Genomic DNA, 23112 nt, shown 5'->3' with positions numbered 1-23112 from the left:
GATAAATCATTATTTCCAGCTTTAATGGTAAAGTAGCATCTTGAGGGCTTGTAGGTTTAGTTCAGTCTGACAAAGTCAGAGAGCCGTCTCTCTACAGTGAGAGGTTTTTGTCTGGCTCAATGACTTTGTATCACTGTGGTACACGTTCGGTGGAGGAACCAGACTGAATGTTGGAAGTAAGTTTCTGCACAAAAATACTTAAAACTATACTGTAAATATTTTAAATTTATGTTTTTGGAAATTCTGTTTTCTTGATGAAATATATTCATGTCATTTTTTATTCTCCTCCTTTATCATGGAGACTAACTCAGAGCAGCTTCAATAAACATTTCTTTCAATTTAAACTGAAATTTAAATGATGAACAAAAGATAAAACTGAAAACTTTCTATAAGATTCATTTTTACTTAAAAATATTTGTTTAAAGTTGAAGTTCAAATATTCAAACAATTGAACAGAGCAAAGATAAATATTTGAAAATGTGCAACATCTCTTTACTGTGTCAATTGTTTCAAAGTTTGAAAACTATTTGAACAGTTTGGTAAATAATGACTGAAATCCACATGAAGAACATTTGATTGTTGTCAGTTGATTTTTGGATTTGTTTGTTTTAACTAAATACTTTAAAGTAAATAGTTAGGTTGGTGATGATCTTGATTTGAGGTTTAAAGATTTGTCCAAAAGTTGACATTTTATTTCCAGTGTATAGTTAGATATATATCAGCTCATTGTGTAGATGATTCTCTCTGTGCTGATTTACATGAGAGGCTTCTTAAAGGGAAGTGAAACAATGTGTGAGTGAGTGACTGGTGGAGCAGAAAAACCATCTGACAGAAACTCCTTAAAGGAGAAAACCAACTCTCACACAATCAAGGTGTCCAAGTGTCTGCTGGTTGATTGACAGCTGTGTGGTCCCTGTCCTCTAAGCTGATTGGTGTCTCCTAGGTGATGTCCGTCCCACCCTGACGGTGCTGCCCCCCTCCAGTGAGGAGCTGCTGAAGGGGAAGGCCACGCTCATGTGCCTGGCCAACAAGGGCTTCCCCTCAGACTGGAGTCTGGCCTGGAAGGTGGACGGCAGCAGCAGCAGCAGCTGGGAGGAGAGCAGGAGCCCCGGGGTGCTGGGGAAGGACGGCAAATACAGCTGGAGCAGCACCCTGAGGCTATCTGTAGACCAGTGGAGGAAAGCGGACTCTGTGACCTGTGAGGCCACCCAGGGCTCCCAGACTCCGCTCTCAGAGACACTGCGGAAAGACCAGTGTTCCCAGTCCTGACCTGACTCACTGGGACTCTGCTACTGGTTTCACTCTGATACTGATCTCAGTCTGCAACTCTCTCTCTCTCTGTTTATCTCTTTCCCTCACTCACTGTCTAATTACATGTTTCATTGACGTGTTGCATGTTTTCATTTTGATTATTTTAACACAATAAAGTACTTTTCATCAAATCAGTTTCCATATCTCTTATTGTAAAATAAACAGATATGTCTGCCTTAATAGTTCCATAAATCTAGAAATATTAAACTCAACTGAGTTTAATGTGAAACTGCCTGGGAATTTCGCGAAAAAGAAACTATAAGGTAATATAATAGCATGTTTAATATATTTTGAAAACACAAAACTAATCAGATAATCATTAATGTGACCCAGACAAGATAGAAGTAATTCCATCATTTATTCCAAATTCTTTAAAGCTTATGTGACTTCAGAAACTGCTTCATTGGAGTAATTTTAAATTAGTTTTTATAGGAAAGCTGATTATTTCAATATTTTTAGGAATTTCAGATATACTATCTATCTCATAAGTGAAGTGTTTACTATGTTGATTTGATTTTAGATGTGTCTATAGAGTATAATGAATATAGGTAAACTGCAGCCTGATAAGAAGTAATTGCACTTGAATTATAAATTAGGATATCATCAGCATATTATATCATTAAAAATATTATCAGCTGTGTAATCTCAAAATATCACATTACATATGCATTTCACGGTCAACACAAGTTCATTAAAACATTTCATGTCTTAAGGTGTGTTGGAAAATTGAATTAACTGACTTGAATATAAATTAAATACATTTTAAATTGTATTTGAATGTGAAAATTAACTTCAACACTAAAATTACAGATGGAGATATGGATGGAGACATTTGAAGCTGCTTCTAACCTGAAATGTAAGAAAAGTAAATGGCTAACGTTATAGCAGAGAAATTTTGGAGTAACCTTTAGCAACAGAAAAAGCACAACCTTGTCGGTGAATGAAACCGTTTATTCCTTCGTTGATGTTGTTTCATGCAAACTGTTACGTTCTCTCTCAATCAATCACATGCAGGCACAGATCATTGATCCATAAAGTAACTTTACTATAGAACTCTCTGAACTTTTTCTGGAAAACTGCCACGCTATGTTTGTGTTTTTTTTTTTTTTTTACATTTATCTTTTTATTTCATTTAGACATAATACATTATGGAAGTATTAAACTGCTGTGTCAGTGTTATTACGTTCAGTAGCACGTGATAAAACCTGTTTTAAAAAAGGCATTCAGGATTTGTGCAATGTAAAGGGGTGATAGAATGATTATATAGGGTATTTCACACTGTTCCTTAAGGTCTCCTAATAGGGTAAGTCATAAAATGTGATCTGATCTTCATCTAAGTCAAGGGTATTGACAAATATAATGTGTCTAAAATAATAACGCAAAATCTTTTTGATCTCCCATGTCTTTATTGAGAACAACTAAAATAATTGCATCGTGCTTGTGCAAAAAGTATGTGAACCCTTGAGTTAATGACCTCAAAAAAGCTAATTGGAGTCAGCTTTTAGCACACGTGGAGTCTCGTTAAGATAATGAGTTTGGAGGTGTGGACTACAGCTACTTTGACTGATAAAAAGCCCTCAAACTTTTGGAGTTTACGCTGTACAAGAAGAACACACTTATGTGAGCCATGCCTCGCCAAAAAGAGCTTTCAGAGGATCTATGATCAATAATTGTTGATTTACATGAAGCTGGCAAGGGTTACACAGTTATTTCAAAGATTTTAGAAATTCATCTGCCTACAGTTAGGCAAACAATCTACAAATGGAGAGACTTTGGGACTATTGCTACTCTACCAAGAAGTGGGCGCCCAGTCAAAATGACACCAAGATGAGTGTTCAATAAAGACATGAAAGATAAGAATTTGTTTATTTTAGACACTTTGTTTGTCAATACCCTTGATTGAGATGAAGATCAGATCACATTTTATGACCAAATTATTCAGAAAAACATGAAATTCCAAAAGGGTCACATACTTTTTCTTGCCACTGTATTTACATATTCACATGGAGAGGATATTGAAAAGTCTGGTAGTAAACTGATCCAGTGACTTGTGGGCAGTTTTGTTCTGTCCTTCCAGTTTGGTAATATGGTCTTTTTTGATAATGATTAGTGATATTAATATTAATGCAGGTTTGACATGTTTCTAATGTGAAGATTTCACCAAGTGAAGCAGGGATGAGTCTTTATAGAAGGCTGAGGCCAGTGTTGTAGTTCTCAATATCAGTCTTGGTCTCAAGACCACTCTTTGAAGGTTTCGGTCTCGTCTCGGAATTTGCCGCATTTTTACTCTGTCTTGTCTTGTCTCAGATCTTTGGATCCAATCCCATGATCTTCCTCAGCAGACGGAGTTCACCCAGTTCTCATGGAATATTTTAACTGCTAAGCCAACGTGGACAAGAAGTCTCCCAAACATTGAGAGGAATGGGAATTTGAAAATCCACATTTTAATAACATCTGCTGAGGAAAAGTCTGTGATATGATTAAAAGCTCAACAACAGCTACTGGATGGATGTTGTGAAGAGATAGTTTTGCTGTTTCCAAAGTCAAGAATGAACATGAGATTGTAATGTGATATGAATGGATGGTGTCATCTTGAGTTAGCTGTGTGATTCAGCTGTCTGTGCTCTCTCTGCAGGTGATGGTTAGAGCAACTGGGAACAGCTGAGGATGTTCCCAGTAGCAGGAGGTTATTTAAGTCTGGATGCAGTGCAGCCCTCTCTCTGGCTGACTCTCCACTCTGCTGCAGCTTTGCTCCTCTCCCGTCTGCTTTAGTTCTCTACTCTGCTCCTATCAGCCTTTAAAACACCCCCACATGCCTATATTGTCCACTCACGCCCATCACACAATACTAACTTCACTGATATCCACATCGCATCATTGAATTACTAAAGTTAACCCAACAAGTCCCTGCTTAAAAGCAGTACACCACCATTAAAAATAATCCACGTTTGGGACAATGATGGCATTGATCCATTAAAAGGATGTTTTTACTGCACTAACTTGGACCTCTTCCATAGCTTGGACTTAGAAGAAACAACAGACACTATTACTGATTATGTAACATTTTGTAGAGATATTGTGTTAACTCAGAAGTCTATAACTTTGTATTCAAACAATCAATGTTATATTTCCAAGGAAATTAAAGAGTGTATAGTCTGTAGAAAAATAGCATTTAAAAATGGGGATATTGTGGCCATGAGGAATATAAAAAAACAAAACAATTCAACAGCAAATTAGGAAAGGCAAGGAGGAAGGAAAAGGAGAAATTTGACACTGACTGCTCCACTATGATAATAAGGAAAATATGGGATTCCATGAAATTTATGACAAACCTGGCCCCAGCTAAAAAATGTCAAAGTGTTCTTAATGAAGGGGAAAAAGCCAATGAATTAAATAACTTTTATGCAAGATTTTGATTGGCTGAGTTCTAGTATGATAAAATAGAGGCTCTAGACTCATTACCTGCACTGAATCCCCCAAACATCACTATTGACCAGCATGTAGTACAGAGTCTTTTCTCACCCACCTGCCCTAGGAAGGCTGCTGGACCAGACGGCATTTCTGGGTCTCTGCTGAAATGATGCAGCGTAGAGCTGGCAGAGGCCTTGGGTCCTATTTACCAAAGGTCTCTGGACTCACATGTTGTTCCTTCTACTTGGAAAAGCTCTATTATTATTCCTGTTCCTAAAAAGGTATGCTGTAAGGATTATAATGAATACCGCCCAGTTGTTTTGAGAAAATCATTATCGACCTATTAAACAGATGTCATTTGCTCATTAGATCCTTTTCAGTTTGCATTTAGGGGCAAAAGAGGTACAGATGACTCAGTCACTGCCATGGTACATTTTATATCTAAACATTTAGAGGACCCTAGTTTTTAATACTTTGGTTAGATTACTGTATTTTATTAACCTGAATTCTGTTGCTATATTAGCTTGCGAAGGAGCTATCCGTTGCTAACGCTAATTTATCTGAAAAAGCAGAAACGTTAGCTAACTACTGCCAAGATATGGTTTCACTAGAGACCAGAGAGGTGTTGTAAAACTCGCCAAGTGTTGTCATGTGTTTACACTGTCTTAAAATGAAACCATATCTTGGCAGTAACGTTAGTTAGTTACTGCTTTTTGACATAAATTAGCTAGCTAATGTTAGCGTTAGCAACGCATAGCTTACTTTGCAAGCCAATAAAATATAGCCTTGGCAAACAGAATTAAGGTTAATAAAACACGATAACTATGTAACCAGTATTACAAACTTCTTACCAGTGGCTGTGTTGTGACATTTTAGGTGTGTTCAGATGAATATGTTGGATACATAGACTTTATCCATGCTGGGCTAATGTTAGATTGCTTGTGAAGGATGACGTTAGTCACACATGGAGATATGTAATTCAAACAACGGTATTGTGATTAACACAAATATTAAGGCATGTCTGTAATGTAATAATAATATGAAATACTGTAGATCAGTGCTTTCCAACCTTTCTGGGCTAAAGTTCCCCCACAGCCCTGTCATATAAACTCACATACCCCGCCCTATCAATTCCCAATGTGGTCACACTATTTATCATATTAAAGTGAATATTATTACATTTTCATGCAATTGAACTGTAAACATTTAGGTTGGTTTGGTAAAAAATTCTACTAGCTAGGCCTTTTACTTGAAGTGTGGTTAATGTTTCAAAAGTCATGCATTACTTTTAGCTAATCATTTCAACTGTTAGCTAAGTCAGTAGGCCACTTTTAGCTGTTTATTTATACCACTGATTACTTTGCTATATGTTTGAACATATGTGTTGAGCTGTTTTAGCTGATATATTGTTTTAAAACAATCATAAGTCAATTATTATTTTGATTAGTTAAGCTGCTCCACAACCTTTCCAAGTACCCACTGGCTACAGCAGAGATACCCCTTGCTGGGGAATCACTGCAGGTGTTGTGTCAAAGACTGTTTCCCTGTAGATATGTGTTTCCTACTACTTGCGATCTAATTGGAGACGAACAGCCAATCAGAATTGCCCTTTTGATTCTGTGATTGGTTGGTTTTGTGGCACACTTGTAACACTGTGAAAATCTGAGCGAGTGTGTCTAGAATTGAGCGTGCAGAGTCAAGAGGTTGAGAGCGAGGGAGACGTGACCGGAGCAGAGCAGCGTCTACCTGCGAGCAGAGAAAGACATGCAAATACATTTATTGTGCACAAAATAGGTTGTTGTTGTTTACTCAAACTAAATTATTGTTTGTGAGTGTTAATTTCTGTTCAAAATGCACTGTAATGTGCTCGCAAAAAATAGTTCTCTGTGCTCAAAACATAATTACTCGCTCGGGCATGTGACACATATATAACGCCATAGTTCTGTACTCTGCTACTGTAAACCTTTGCACACACATTTTCCACACAAACTGACTTTACTGACATCCACAGCCCATACATTAGTTAAAGTTAACCCTTTAATTTGGATTAATTTGTTTAAATAAATATATTTTATGAAAATTGATGATGGTGTGTCTCCCTTTTGTTGAATCAGGTCATAATTTTGTGTGTGTGTGTGTGTGTGTGTCCTCAGTGAAGTGTATCAGTCTCTGCAGTAGCTTCCAGCTGCAGCAGTCAGTTCAGTTTCTGTTCAGTCTGACTGAGGGAGGTTTTTGTACGACGCTTTTTCACTGTGTGAACACACTCTGACTGTTGATTTCATGATAACTCTGACAGTAGTAAACTGCTGCATCTTCAGTCTGGACTCCACTGATGGTCAGAGTGAAGTCAGAGTTTGATCCACTGCCTGTAAAACGATCTGGAATCCCTGATTGTCGATTGCTAGTACTATAAATGAGCAGTTTAGGAGTTTCTCCATCTCTCTGTTGGTACCAGGCTAAACTGTTAGAATCGTAAATATTCTGACTGGTCCTACAGCTGATGGAGACGGAGCCTCCCAGAGCAGAGCTCACTGCTCCAGGCTGAGTCACTGTGACCTGGCCTCTGGACTCTGAGGATACAGAGACAAAAACATAAAGCAGCGTCACGGTTTAGTCGGCTTCATTTCAGAGGGACGGATGTTGATAGAGGAGAGGAGTTTGATTCTCTGGACTTTACCTGTGAAGCAGCAGCAGAGGAGAGTCCAGATGAGGACGGAGATCAAAGTCATGTTTTTGATGAGGAGGATTTCTGTGTCTTCTGTTGTCATGAAGGACAGCTGTCAGTCATCCAGTGTTCAACTCTCAGGACTATAAACTCTCCCAGAGCACTGGAGCATGGTGCTGCTGATGCAAAGTGGCTCTCTATGGAAATGCTCTGACTGACTCCAACAGGGACTTGGATTATATATATTATCATCACAATGTGAGTTTTGTCATTAATGAAGTGTGCCACCGGTAGAAACACTCATGTTGAAAGCTTTTTAGAAATGTCCAGAAAGTATAAAGAATCTCAGTAAACTACGTTTGAGAAGAATTTATTGCAATTATGTTGTGAAGTATGAAATGATCATCATCTTATATCTGAGTTTGTCTCAGGGTCAGATCATTAGGTTTTTAATAATCTATGTGAAGATTTTGGAAAACAAATAATTGTAGTGTTTTACTCTCTACTGAATTGTGCTGAGTCATAGTTGTCAAGATTATCTAATTAACTACAACACATTCAGAATGTCTGGGTGATAAATTGCATAGTGTCATTGATATTTGAGTTTAATGAAATGCATCAAGTAGACTTCATAATTTATAACAACATGAAATAAATTAAAGTTTTGTTAAAAGTTGAAATCCTGAACAAGGAGCCCCAGGGTGGCCAGCAGTAGAATCAGTGACATCATCATCGTGCTGCCGGCGTGTCAGTGACTCTGAAAGTCCTGGACAGTCACTGATCACCACTGGCCTCTTAACGGCTGGGAGCAGAGAGGCAGGACACATATGCAAACACACAGAGTCAGTGAACTGTAGCTGTCCTCAACATGTCATGCTGTTTCCCCCTCAGTGCTGACAGCATGGACCTACATATTTACATATTCACATGGAGAGGATATTGAAAAGTCTGGTAGTAAACTGATCCAGTGACTTGTGGACTGGTTTGTTCTGTTTTTTCCAGTTTGGTAATATGGTGTTTTTTTTCATAATAATTTGTGATAGTAATATTAACGCAGGTTTGACAAGTTCAGGTGTTTTTAATGTGAAGATTTCACCAAGCAAAGCAGTGATGAGACTTTATAGAAGGCTGAGGCCAGTGTTGTAGTTGTCAATATCGGTCTTCGTCTCAAGACCACTCTTTGAAGGTTTCGGTCTCGTCCCTGAATCTAAGTCTGAATTTTTACTCAGTATTGTCTTATAAAGAGGACTTGGGATTTTATTTTAAAACTGGTCAAGACCACAACTGCCTTTTGATTATTTTATCAAGGCATTTCTTATGATACACTTATGGCAATTAATGACGTGATTAAAGAACAATCTTAATTTATTATCTGTTGGTGTTTTTATATGAGATTGTGGATCTTTCAGATTAATTTGAGGATTGCCTATGGTTAGCATTTCCCACATTTTTTCATGTCATGCAATGTGGGACTCGCACTGGTTTGGTCTTGGTCATAACTCGGTCTCAACCCCGCAAAGTCTTGGTCTTGTCTCGGTCTCGATACAATCTGGTCTTGGTGAGGAATTGGTCTCGGTTTAGGTGGTCTTGACTACAACACTGGCTGAGGCCGAGGATCTCAGATGACATGCTCGAGAAACTCCAACCAGAAGTTTTTGACATTAAAAATAAATTTCCGTTCATCTCTTGAATCAATGCTATTAATTCCCAGCAAATCGATACTTAATGAATGCATCATTACCTAGATCCACTTCGAAAATTACAGATGGAGATACATCTTCCAATTTCTTTTTCGGAATTTGAAGCTGCTGGTAACCTGAAACGTAAGAAAAGTAAATGGCTAACGTTATAGCAGAGAAATCTTGGGGTAACCTTTAGTAACAGAAAAAGCACAACCTTGTTGGTGAATGAAACCGTTTATTCCTTCGTTGACGTTGTTTTATGCAAACTGTTACGTTCTCTCTCACACACATGCAGGCACAGATTATTCATCCATAAAGTGAGTAGCTGTACTATAGAACTCTAGGACCTGTTTCTGGCAGACTGCCACACTATGTTTGTGTTTTTTTTACTTTTACATTCATCTTTTTATTTCATTTAGACATAATACATTATGAAAGTATTAAGTTGCTGTGTCAGTGTTATTACGATCAGTAGCATGTGATAAAACTTGTTTTAGAAAGGCATTCATGATTTGTGCAAATTAAATTTACTATTACTCTGTTGTCTACATTTGAAGATTGCATCATGACTTGTTAAGGACTTGAAATACAAAGTGTATGACTTGGGACTTGATTTGGGATTTGACTTGGACATGCAAAACAGTGACTTGGTCCCACCTCTGAAGATCATGTGGTATGATTGAAAGCTCAACAGTTACTGGATGGATGTTGTGAAGAGATTGTTTTGTTGTTTCCAAAGTCTAGTATGAAGTTTTGGTCTCAGTGTATTTGTTGCATCTTTGAGTTGCATGTATGGGAAAATATGTTATTGCATAAACTTTATATAGCTGTGATTATAGATTTATTTATTATTATTTTTTTGTTTCAAGTTAACTCCTCTTGATTTTTTGCCTTGAATCCGATAACAACATGAAATTATGATGTGATATGAATGGATGGTGTCATCTCGATGCTACATTTACACGTGCCCGGCTATTTTCATAAACGGACATTTCAACCTCTCCGTTTTCTAAAATAACATTGTGCACAGCTGTTAGTTTTCAGAAAAGTGTTCGTTTACATGTACCCATGAATATATGCTGTCAATGCCGTCAAGAGCATGCCAAACCTGTAGGTGGCAGTGTAACGAGAAGCTCAAGCCCACGTTAGCCAATCAGAATCCCGAAAATAGCAACAACAGCAACATATCCCTTCCTCTTTCTCTCTCTTGGCTGCCTAAACCTAAGTTTGTCTCAGTGTACATGCAAACGTGCAAACGAAGATTTAAAAAATCTCCATTCTGGCCGGAGTTTTTAGAAAGACTCGGTTTCAGAGGCGAATTCTCAGTTTGCGTGTAAACGAAGGGTACAAACGAAGGGAAATGAAATAACTGTGTACGTGTAAACAGGGTCTGAGTTTACTGTGTGATTCAGCTGTCTGTGCTCTCTCTGCAGGTGATGGTTAGAGCAACTGGGAACAGCTGAGGATGTTCCCAGTAGCAGGAGGTTATTTAAGTTTGGATGCAGTGCAGCCCTCTCTCTGGCTGACTCTCCACTCTGCTGCAGCTTTGCTCCTCTCCCGTCTGCTTTAGTTCTCTACTCTGCTCCTTTTACAACACCCCCACATGTGTATATTGTCCACTCACCTCCATCACACTATACTAACTTCACTGATATCCACAAGAAAAAACAGACACTATTACTGATTATATAAAAAATTTGTAGAGATGATGTTAACTTTTTATCCAAACAACAAATCTTATATTTCCAGGGAAATTAAAGAGTGTGTAGTCCGTAGAAAAATAACATTTAAAATGGGGTTATTGTGGCCATGAGGAATATCCCAAAAAAACAGTCAATAGCAAATTAGGAAAGGCAAGGAGGAAGGAGAAGGAGACATTTGAAACCCACTGCTGCACTATGGAAATTGTGGCATTCCATGAAATGTATGACAAACCTGGCCCCGGCTAAAAAATGCCTTAGTGTTCTTACTGAGGGGGAAAAAGTGGATGAATTAAATAACTTTTATGCAAGGTTTTGATCTGCCGAGTTCTAGTAGGATAAAATACAGGCTCTAGACTCATTACCTACACTGAATCCCCCAAAAATCCCTATTGACCAGCATGTTATACAGAGTCTTTTCTCACCCACCTGCCCTAGGAAGGCTGCTGGACCAGACGGCATTTCTGGGTCTCTGCTGAAATGATGCAGCTGTGCCTCTACCTACCTACAGAATGGCTGATGAGAGATGGCCCAGACTGTTCTGGCTCCACACCTGGCTGAAACCCCACTGCGCTTCCCTGAGCATTCCCTATGTCGGCAACTTTGACCTGTTCTGGGAGAGGCCCAGCCTGCTGAAGCATGATGGTCTCCACCCAAAGCGACATGGAGCCAGGATGCTATCTGACAACATAACGACCACACTGAAAGGTAAGTATTGACATTCTGTAGAAAATATCACAGATTCATGCCCCCCAGGTATTGATCCTAATGGCCCTTTACAAATGGATGGATCTGAAAATGTTTTCTACAGGGTAACATGCAGTACTACTACTATTCCAGTTATAATCAACAATAGACCATACAAAGTGGTGAATCCCCTAAGTAATAAGAAGTTGACCGCAAACATAGTCAATTCAGCATCCATTCCCAGTCAGCCACAGGCTGAGGAGAGGGAGTTGCAGCCATATTTGATTCAAGCCTTTTAATTAATCCTAAACCTAAACTAAATTATAACTTGTTTGAAAGCCTTGTTCTTAATCTTCAACATCCAACATGGAAAACCGTATAGCCAATTATATTTGTTGTTGTCTACCGAGCACCAGGCCCATATTCAGATTTTTTTATCGGAATTCTATGAGTTTTTATCATCTGTAGTACTTAAATCAGACAAAGTACTTATTGTAGGTGATTTTAATATCTATATAAATGTTGACAACGACAGCCTCAGTATTGCTTTAAACTCACTACTAGATTCAATTGGTTTCAGTCAGAATGTGCATAAGGCCACCCACTGTTTTAACCACACCCTCGACCTTGTGCTGACTTATGGCATCAAAATTGAAGATGTAATAGTATTCCCGCAGAATCCTTTATTATCAGACCACTTCTTAATAACTTTCGAATTCTTAATACTCGACTATATGGAATTGGATAAAAGCTTCTACACTAGATGCCTATCTGACGGTGCTATAGCTAAATTTAAGGAAGATATTCCAACAGCACTAAACTCAATAATGTGCTTTAATAAAACAGAGGACCTTTATGTAAACTTTAGTCCCTCCCAAATTGATAATTGTGTACATGGTGCTACAGCCTGCCTACGGACGACTTTAGACTCTGTTGCTCCACTCAAAAAGAAGATGATGAAGCAAAGGAAACTAACACCTTGGTATAACTCCCAAACTCGTAAATTAAAGCAAATCTCGTGAAAAATTGAAAGTAAATTGGCGTTCCACCAAACTGGAAGAATCTCGTTTAGATTGGCAAGACCTAAACCTAAAGGAAGGCCCTAAGAAAGGCCAGATCATACTATTATTCATCACTGATAGAAGAAAATAAGAACAACCCAAGGTTTCTTTTCAGCACTGTAGCCAGGCTGATAGATAGCCACAGCTTTACTGAGCCATCTATTCCTCTAGCTCTGAGTAGTGATGACTTCATGAGCTTCTTTAATGATAAAATGAAAACAATTAGAGATACTATTCATCACCTCTTGCCTTGTGATTGTGCGGAGTGATTTGCTTTGCAGCATGCCTGTCTGAATTTAGTCGGCGTGTTCCTTTTAAACTGCTTTTATCCTATAGACCAGTGGTTCCCAACCTGGGGTCCGGGCACCGGCGGCAAAGATCACAGGGGGGGGGCGAGTCTTTATCTGGTTTGAGGTTGAGGTAAAAAAAAATGTTTTGCACATGTTAAACAAATTATAATACACTAGAATATCTAATGTATAAAAAAGTCTGTATGAAAACTATATATTTTGTTGTATCCTCAATTTTCCTGCCGCCACGGCATCACTATGTTATGAATGAAACATGGCGGAGAAACAGTGCTGATAACTCCTCTGTATCAAAAAAGAAAGGCTCTATCTCGAGAGTTACCTCAACTTCGGTTTCGGGTGGGGGCTCAGCTTTTCTTAGACATGAGTAGTGGGGGCGCCAAGGAAAAAAGGTTGGGAACCACTGCTATAGACCTTCAACAACTAATGTTAAAGGTCTCTTCTACCTGTCTCTTAGACCCCATCCCAACGAGGTTACTTAAAGAAGCGTTACCCTTGGTTAACACCTCGTTACTAGATATGATCAATATGTCTCTATTAACAGGTTATGTACCGCAGTCATTTAAACTTGAATTAAAATTGAATTAAGAGTAATTTGAATTGGCTGTAGTAAACTTCCAGAAACAAATACTGACATTGCAAACTGAAATAAGACAACCATTTTGGGGTTGTTTGTATACATTTTGGGTGGTCCTTTAAATTTGGGTAATTACATTTGTGATCATTCTTGCAGTAATTCTGAGCCACAGATCTCTATCCACACAGGTGTGATTTTTTTTTTTTTAGATTTTCGGGTGACAAATCTAATTAGATTTTGAAATAAATCTAATAAATGGTTTTTCAGAAACTGTTAGGTTTTTTCGTGCGTGGGTTTTTCCGAAATAAGATAGAAACCTGGCCTTACAGTGACGATTGTGTCACAAACTCCTATGGGACCCGTGGTGGATGAGATGGTAAATGGTGGTTCAGAATATCTAGAGTGTCTGCCGTATTGGTCAAAATATTTTTTTTTTGGTTTCCTTTAAATTTGGGCAAATTGAAAATGTTGAAACAGGAATTAGAAGAATGAACGAAAATTAATGGGAAAAACAAAGAATGGTTTAACATATGGTAGTGATTCAGGCAAAGAATGCAAAAACACACATACACCAATAACCTCCTCATCAGTTCTAACCAAAGCCCATGTTCTGAGTTTTCTCTAAAAACCAGGAAGACAAGTTGGAAAAACTCATTTGGTAACCTGACTCCACACTGGGCTGCGGCCTTTTGTGAAATCATGTTGCTCCTATTTGCAAATATATCTTTAATAAAATACAAAAACCCAACTTGGTTTTAGTCTCAGTCTGTCTTATTTGTTTCAAATTACTAAACTCTGAAAACTTCCCCCCTGCTGCAAAGGAAACTTCCACTACAGAAACACTCAATTAACTTTCACTGTTATGCGGATGACACCCAATTATACTTCTCAATCAAGCCAGACGAAACCGGTCAGTTAGCTAAACTTCAAGTATGAATTAGAGATATAAAATCATGGATGGCCAACAATTTTCTTATGTTAAACTCAAACAAAACTGAAGTTATTGTGCTGGGCCCTAAACACCTCCGAACCTCATTTTCCAAAGATATAATTACTCTGGATGGCATTGCCCTGGCCTCCAGCACTACTGTCAGAAATCAGTTATTTTTTTAGGAGTTATTTTTGATCGGGATATATCTTTTAACGCCCACTTAAAACAAACCTCTAGAACAGCCTTTTTTCACCTTCGTAACATTGCTAAAATTAGGAACATCCTGTCTCAAAACGATGCTGAAAAACTAGTCCATGCATTCATTACTTCCAGGCTGGACTATTGTAATTCCCTATTATCAGGATGCTCAAATAAAACCCTCAAGATTCTCCAGCTGATCCAGAATGCTGCAGCACGTGTTCTCACAAGAACTAAGAAAAGAGATCATATTTCTCCTGTATTAGCTTCTCTGCATTGGCTTCCTGTAAAATTCAGGATTGAATTTAAAATCCTTCTTCTGACCTACAAAGCTCTAAATGGTCTAGCACCATCCTATCTAGAAGAGCTCTTAGTACCTTATTGTCCCACAAGAGCACTACGCTCCCAGAATGCAGAGTTACTTGTGGTTCCGAGAGTGTCTAAAAGTAGACTGGGGGCCAGAGCCTTCAGCTACCAGGCTCCTCTGCTGTGGAACCAGCTCCCAGTCTGGGATCAGGGGGCAGACACCGTCACCACATTTAAGACTAAACTGAAAACCCTCCTCTTTGATGAAGCTTTAAGTTAGGGAGTGAGGAGTTGCAGCGTACGCCTAGACCGGCGGGGCAGGGTGTATAGCTACAGACACGGCACCCCTGCTTTTCTCTGCCTCTCTTTATAGTCATCAGATTTACCTATCATATAATCAATAAGATAGTGAGAGTAGAGGGAGGCAGGCTAGTACAGCACAATCCGGTTGGGGAGAGTTCTAGCCCGACAAGGCACCTCTCTTTAATCTGCCTCTCTTAGTTATGCTATTATAATTCTAGACTGCCGGGGAAGTTCCTTCCTTCCTATGACACACTGAGCTGCTCTCTCCTCTCTCTTTTCATTTGTTTCCTTTTAAGTGCATCCTGTCCCAGAACTGCTTGTTACTAACATAGCTCTGGGGAGTTTACTCCCCGGAGTCCTTATGTTTCTACTTCAGAACATCGCCTCGGATTAGGGTGACACCAAGATCTGGGTCTTGGCTGCAGCTGTTGCTGTGGACTGGCTACACCCTGCTACGCTCTGCGATTCCGGCTGCGTCCTGCCGCGTCCACTACGTCCACCCATACTCTCCTGTGACACGTTACATCCCGTAACGCCCTGCTGTGCCCGGCTATGACATGAACTACCACAACTACCATTGTAGTCTTGGGGTAATTATTGGAATTGTTGGGGCTTTGTAAATTATAGTGTGGTCTAGACCTACTCTATCTGTAAAGTGTCTCGAGATAACTCTTGTTATCATTTGATACTATGAATAAAATTGAATTGAATTAGAGCTGGCAGAGGCCTTGTGACCTATTTACCAAAAGTCTCTGAACTCGCATGTTGTTCCTTCCACTTGGAAAAGCTATTCCTGTTCCTGAATGACCTTAATGTCCATCCATTACTTAAAGGGATTAGTGTTTTAGGAACCTTGCTGTGTTGTTTGTTCGATAACATCTAAGTATGTTTTTCACACACATTGTGGAACAAAACATTTATCTTATAATCTTACTGTGTGTGTGTGTGTGTGTGTGTGTGTGTGTGTGTCCTCAGTGAAGTGTATCAGTCTCTGCAGTAGCTTCCAGCTGCAGCAGTCAGTTCAGTTTCTGTTCAGTCTGACTGAGGGAGGTTTTTGTACGACGCTTTTTCACTGTGTGAACACACCCCCACTGTGAAGACTCTGACAGTAGTAAACTGCTGCATCTTCAGTCTGGACTCCACTGATGGTCAGAGTGAAGTCAGAGTTTGATCCACTGCCTGTAAAACGATCTGGAATCCCTGATTGTCGAGTGCTAGTATAGTAAATGAGCAGTTTAGGAGTTTCTCCATCTCTCTGTTGGTACCAGGCTAACACTTGTTTTCCATTATAAACAAAAACATTCTGACTGGTCCTACAGCTGATGGAGACGGAGCCTCCCAGAGCAGAGCTCACTGCTCCAGGCTGAGTCACTGTGACCTGGCCTCTGGACTCTGAGGATACAGAGACAAAAACATAAAGTAGCGTCACGGTTTAGTCGGCTTCATTTCAGAGGGACGGATGTTGATAGAGGAGAGGAGTTTGATTCTCTGGACTTTACCTGTGAAGCAGCAGCAGAGGAGAGTCCAGATGAGGACGGAGATCAAAGTCATGTTTTTGATGAGGAGGATTTCTGTGTCTTCTGTTGTCATGAAGGACAGCTGTCAGTCATCCAGTGTTCAACTCTCAGGACTATAAACTCTCCCAGAGCACTGGAGCATGGTGCTGCTGATGCAAAGTGGCTCTCTATGGAAATGCTCTGACTGACTCCAACAGGGACTTGGATTACTCTGATGATGCTGTTCATCAATGGATCAATCACTGTATCAGAGTATTGATTAGGATCTTTCAATAACACTTTGACTTCTTGACAAATCTTTCAAAATGTTCGATTTAGGCTTCCCAGGACCAGCTGGAATATAAAAGAAGTCTTTTATTCCCTATGCCAAACAGGCATTGAACAAAGAATAACTGCATTTCTTTTGCAATTTTTTAATATTTGCTATCTTATATTTTTTTATTAGACTTATTTGCTGCCACCTGCCCCTTTGCACTATTTTATATTGTATTTTGTATACTCTGTATGTTCTAAATGATCAACACTGGCGTCTTAACGGCTGGGAGCAGAGAGGCAGGACACATATGCAAACACACAGAGTCAGTGAACTGTAGCTGTCCTCAACATGTCATGCTGTTTCCCCCTCAGTGCTGACAGCATGGACCTACATACAGTGGCAAGAAAAAGTACGTGAAGCTTTTGGAATTTAATGGTTTTCTGAATACATTTGACATAAAATGTGATCTGATCTTCATCTAAGTCAAGGGTATTGACAAATATAATGTGTCTAAAGTAATAACACAACATTTTTTTGATCTCCCATGTCTTTATTGAGAACAACTAAAAAAACTGCATCGTGCTTGTGGAAAAAGTATGTGAACCCTTGAGTTAATTACCTCAAAAAAGCTAATTGGAGTCAGCTTTTAGCACACGTGGAGTCTCGTTAAGATAATGAGTTTGGAGGTGTGGACTACAGCTACTTTGACTGATAAAAACTCCTCAAACTTTTGGAGTTTACGCTGTACAAGAAGAACACACTTATGTGAGCCATGCCTCGCCAAAAAGAGCTTTCAGAGAATCTATGATCAAGAATTGTTGATTTACATGAAGTTGGCAAGGGTTACAAAGTTATTTTAAAGACTTTAGAAATTCATCTGTCTACAGTTAGGCAAACAATCTACAAATGGAGACACTTTGGGACTATTGCTACTCTACCAAGAAGTGGGCGCCCAATCAAAATGACACCAAGATGAGTGTTCAATAAAGACATGAAAGATCTGAATTTGTTTATTTTAGACACATTGTTTGTCAATACCCTTGATTTAGATGAAGATCAGATCACATTTTATGACCAAATTATTCAGAAAAACATGAAATTCCAAAAGGGTCACATACTTTTTCTTGCCACTGTATTTACATATTCACATGGAGAGGATATTGAAAAGTCTGGTAGTAAACTGATCCAGTGACTTGTGGACAGTTTTGTTCTGTCCTTCCAGTTTGGTAATATGGTCTTTTTTTGATAATGATTAGTGATATTAATATTAATGCAGGTTTGACATGTTTGGGTGTTTTGTAATGTGAAGATTTCACCAAGTGAAGCAGTGATGAGTCTTTATAGAAGGCTGAGGCCAGTGTTGTAGTTCTCAATATCAGTCTTGGTCTCAAGACCACTCTTTGAAGGTTTTGGTCTCGTCTCAGAATCTGCCGAATTTTTACTCGGTCTTGTCTTGTCTCAGATCTTTGGATCCAATTCCATGATCTTCCTCAGCAGACGGAGTTCACCCAGTTCTCATGGAATATTTTAACTTCTAAGCCAACGTGGACAAGAAGTCTCACAAATGCTGAGAGGAATGGGAATTTGAAAATCCACATTTTAATAACATCTGCTGAGGAAAAGTATGTGATATGATTAAAAGCTCAACAACAGCTACTGGATGGATGTTGTGAAGAGATAGTTTTGCTGTTTCCAAAGTCAAGAATGAACATGAGATTGTAATGTGATATGAATGGATGGTGTCATCTTGAGTTAGCTGTGTGATTCAGCTGTCTGTGCTCTCTCTGCAGGTGATGGTTAGAGCAACTGGGAACAGCTGAGGATGTTCCCAGTAGCAGGAGGTTATTTAAGTCTGGATGCAGTGCAGCCCTCTCTCTGGCTGACTCTCCACTCTGCTGCAGCTTTGCTCCTCTCCCGTCTCCTTTAGTTCCAGTAGGAGTTAGATTTTTAAGTGGCATGTGGCACCCAGAAGTGGCATGTCCTGGCATGTGCTGCCGGAAGTGGCATGTTTTTCACCGTAAGACGTAAAATATAATTTATAACGTTAAAATATTACTTAGTTCTTCACTGTAACATCTAAAATATAATTTACAACGTAACATTTTGTTAAAATATATGTGCCACTTTCTAAAAACCACGTGGTGTGTTATTTCGAGGCTATGTCTTATCGCGAGGCTACATGACACGCGGGTTACGTTCAGGAAAACAACAAACGGTTGGGATTAGGAAAAGAAGAACGGGGTTAGGTTAGCGTTCATGAAAACATCATCTGGTTGGGTTTAGGAAAAGAGTAACTGGGTTAGGGTTAGGAAAACAACAAAAGTGAAAAATAAACATTGATCGCGGGACACAAAGTCAAATGCAGGGCTTGATCCCTGCTCTCCTGGGTGTAAGTCCTGTGTTTTACCCATCCTCCACCCTGACCAATGTAACTAAATGGATTTTCGCCCTTTCATAGTACTAGCTACGGCGCCAATTCATACGCAATTGCATTTGGCATACGGAAGTACCGGAAGTACATGCCACTGGCACGTGCCACATGCCACTTAAAAATCTAACTCCCTCTCTTCAGTTCTCTACTCTGCTCCTATCAACCTCTACAACACCCACACATGCATATATTGTCCACTCATGCCCATCACACAATACTAACTTCACTGATATCCACATCCCATCATTGAATTACTAAAGTTAACCCTACAAGTCCCTGTTTAAAAGCAGTACACCACCATTAAAAACAATCCACGTTTGGGACAATGATGGCATTGATCCATTAAAAGGATGTTTTTACTGCACTAACTTGGACCTCTTCCATAGCTTGGACTTAGAAGAAGCAACAGACACTTTGTACAGATAACGTTTTAACTCAGAAGTCTATAACTTTGTATCCAAACAATAAATCTCATATTTCCATGGCCATTAAAGAGTGTGTAGTTTGAGAAAAATAGCATTTAAAAATGGGGATATTGGGGCCATGGGGAATATAAAAAAAAAAAAAACAACAACTCAACAGTAAATTAGGAAAGGCAAGGAGGGAGGAGAAGGAGACATTTGAAATCCACTGCTCCTCTATGAATTTGAAAAAAATGTGGGATTCCATGAAATTTATGACAAACCTGGCCCCTGCTAAAACATGTCTTAGTGTTCTTAATGAGGGGGAAAAAGCTGATGAATTAAATAATTTTTATGCAAGGTTTTGATTACCCAAATTCTACTAGGATAAAATAGAGGCTCTAGACTCATTACCAGTGTTGGTCATCTTACTTTAAAAAAGTAATTAGTTACAGTTACAAATTACTTCTCCCAAAAAGTAATTGTGTTAATAACTCAGTTACCACATTGTAAAAGTAAATAGTTACTCAGCAAAGTAACTGTGACATTTGTTTATGTTCTATAACACTATTACGTTCTATAACATCTTTAACATCAAAGATGTTTATATTAACTGATTGATGTGTTGAGCTCGGCCTTGGTCACCTGTTGCTGACCCGAAAAATGGAGCGTTGCTTGTTTTAACAGAGTGGCTCCGTCTCCTTCCTGGAGCTCACGCTAGCTGCATTTGGGCTTGGGGGGGTTGGGTTAGCAGCAGCAACAAGTGTCCTGTTAGCATGTGTTGATGTGAGGGGCTTGATAAGACTGGAGTTGCTTGAGGCAGACGTGGATAAAGTCTTTTTTCCTGGGCATAGCGTGCATGTTACAGAAACATTCTTGTCTTTCATTTCAATGAGCGAGAAGTAGTGCCGGTACTTCCAGTTGGAGAACGCTACCTTTGAATTTCCCTGGCTCGTCGCTGTCTTGTGTTTAGTAGTAGTCAGTAACGCCGTTCTACTTAAACACCGTTCCCAACACTGCTCATTACATGCCTAATAAGAAAAGGACAGTGATCTATCTAACTACCTTTCAGAGATTCAGAGGATTGTAAAATGGTGTGATGACAAACACCTTTTTCTGAATGTTAAAAAAAAAACTTTAAAAAAATGTTGTACATAGATGTTAAAATGAATTTGTCCCTGCGTCAACAAAGCTTTTAAATAGCAGATAAACTAATGTCTAGGTCAAGAAGGACTGGGAGGATCTCTTTGGTTTTACTACAATTAAATGATTTACTTAAAGAGATTAGTGTTTTAGGAACCTGGCTGTGTTGTTTGTTCAATAACATCTATGGATGTTTTTCACACACATCGTGGAACAAAAATGTTATCTTATAGTCGGACTGTGTGTGTGTGTGTGTGTGTGTGTGTGTGTGTGTCCTCAGTGAAGTGTATCAGTCTCTGCAGTAGCTTCCAGCTGCAGCAGTCAGTTCAGTTTCTGTTCAGTCTGACTGAGGGAGGTTTTTGTACGACGCTTTTTCACTGTGTGAACACCCACTGGCTGTTGATATAGTGACGACTCTGACAGTAGTAAACTGCTGCATCTTCAGTCTGGACTCCACTGATGGTCAGAGTGAAGTCAGAGTTTGATCCACTGCCTGTAAAACGATCTGGAATCCCTGATTGTCGAGTGCTAGTACCGTAAATGAGCAGTTTAGGAGTTTCTCCATCTCTCTGTTGGTACCAGGCTAAATAGTTCCCACCATAAACATTCTGACTGGTCCTACAGCTGATGGAGACGGAGCCTCCCAGAGCAGAGCTCACTGCTCCAGGCTGAGTCACTGTGTACTGACCGCTGGACTCTGAGGATACAGAGACAAAAACATAAAGCAGCGTCACGGTTTAGTCGGCTTCATTTCAGAGGGACGGATGTTGATAGAGGAGAGGAGTTTGATTCTCTGGACTTTACCTGTGAAGCAGCAGCAGAGGAGAGTCCAGATGAGGACGGAGATCAAAGTCATGTTTTTGATGAGGAGGATTTCTGTGTCTTCTGTTGTCATGAAGGACAGCTGTCAGTCATCCAGTGTTCAACTCTCAGGACTATAAACTCTCCCAGAGCACTGGAGCATGGTGCTGCTGATGCAAAGTGGCTCTCTATGGAAATGCTCTGACTGACTCCAACAGGGACTTGGGTTTCCTCTGAGTGCTGCTGTTCATCAATAAATTATTCATGATATAATGCATAAAGAAATTTAGATTTTGGGTCCCATTGGACAAGTGGAACATGATTCTGTTGAATTACTTTAACCTCCTTGCATTTCCATACAGCCCATTGCATTTGTGTTCTCATTTGAGATCCATACACACAATTACTGGTGTGAAATGTAGAAATTAAAATTTCAAACACAGATTCTACCAACAAGGATCTGTGCACTTGTTTTATTTTTGTAAAATCTTTTTTCAGGGTTGACAGAGAATGAGAGAACACTTTTTGAGAATATTAATGAGTAACATGTGTTTCCCTAAACAAGCTTTGCTGTGTTTGGGACAAGAGGAACAAGTCATTACAACCAACTGCAAAAACATTCTGGATTTAAACACAAAGCTAAAAGTTCCTGGACAATAAAGTTCAACCATTCTTTTTCTTCTTTTATGCATTTAACATATTCATTTCAAATCTAAAGGGAAGAAATTATATGAGAATATTCATTAAAAAAACAAACAGGTTAATAAAAATCATGTTGCATCTTGTTATTTAATGTTTATTAATTCAGTTTCAGATGATTTTGGCCTTTCTCACTTTTTGTCAAAAGACTTTAAAACGACTCTTGGTATAACATGTGATTTCATGTCTCTCAATGATTTGGACACTGGACTTTTGACTCAGACTCGAGAGGAACCAGACTGAATGTGGAAGTAAGTGAAACTTTTAAAAAAAGATTCATTTCAGGAGCTATTTTTCAACCTTTTTCATTTCTTGCTTTTTAAATCTAAATGTTTTCAAATATTAATCCATTTCTTTTATTACAGAAATATTTGCACTAAAATGGCAAAGGTTTGCCCCTGAAATAGAAAATTCAAAAGTTAATTATAAGCCTTAAATATTGAGTCAGAGGATAAAAAATTATTTCCAACTTTAATGGCAAAGTAAGTCCTCTTGAGGGGCTTTTGTCATTTAGTTCAATCTTTGTAACAGTGGCAGAAGTGAACAGTCATGTACCAAGATAAATGATTTTGGATCAACATGGACTTCATCAGACATCTCCAAACGCACCCCAATACTGAATGTTGGAATGTGAAGTTTCTGCAGTTAATACTAAAACTATAACAAGCTAAATATTGCAAAGTGTTGTGTTAATGCTGGGAAATATATATGTATTCATTTATTT

At 39.0% G+C, this 23112-nt stretch overlaps 3 gene segments (V, D, J or C); 1 reads left to right on the top strand and 2 right to left on the bottom strand.

The window, feature by feature from the left end:
• The first annotated feature begins 119 nt into the window (after nucleotides 1–119).
• Nucleotides 120–1442, top strand: LOC114568808 (Ig kappa-b4 chain C region-like). The segment is given in 2 exon segments: nucleotides 120–176; nucleotides 944–1442. A coding segment is annotated over 1 exon segment (255 nt).
• Nucleotides 1443–6969: 5527 nt separating this feature from the next.
• On the bottom strand, nucleotides 6970–7451 carry LOC114568576 (Ig kappa chain V region 2717-like). The segment is given in 2 exon segments: nucleotides 6970–7292; nucleotides 7400–7451. Coding segments are annotated over 2 exon segments (375 nt in total).
• Nucleotides 7452–21262: 13811 nt separating this feature from the next.
• Nucleotides 21263–21744, bottom strand: LOC114568575 (Ig kappa chain V region 2717-like). The segment is given in 2 exon segments: nucleotides 21263–21585; nucleotides 21693–21744. Coding segments are annotated over 2 exon segments (375 nt in total).
• Nucleotides 21745–23112: the final 1368 nt, after the last annotated feature.

Source organism: Perca flavescens, chromosome 14, assembly GCF_004354835.1.
Source record: "Perca flavescens isolate YP-PL-M2 chromosome 14, PFLA_1.0, whole genome shotgun sequence".
In the NCBI taxonomy this organism is placed as follows: Eukaryota; Metazoa; Chordata; class Actinopteri; order Perciformes; family Percidae; genus Perca; species Perca flavescens.
This window is presented reverse-complemented; position numbering and strand designations above follow the sequence as displayed.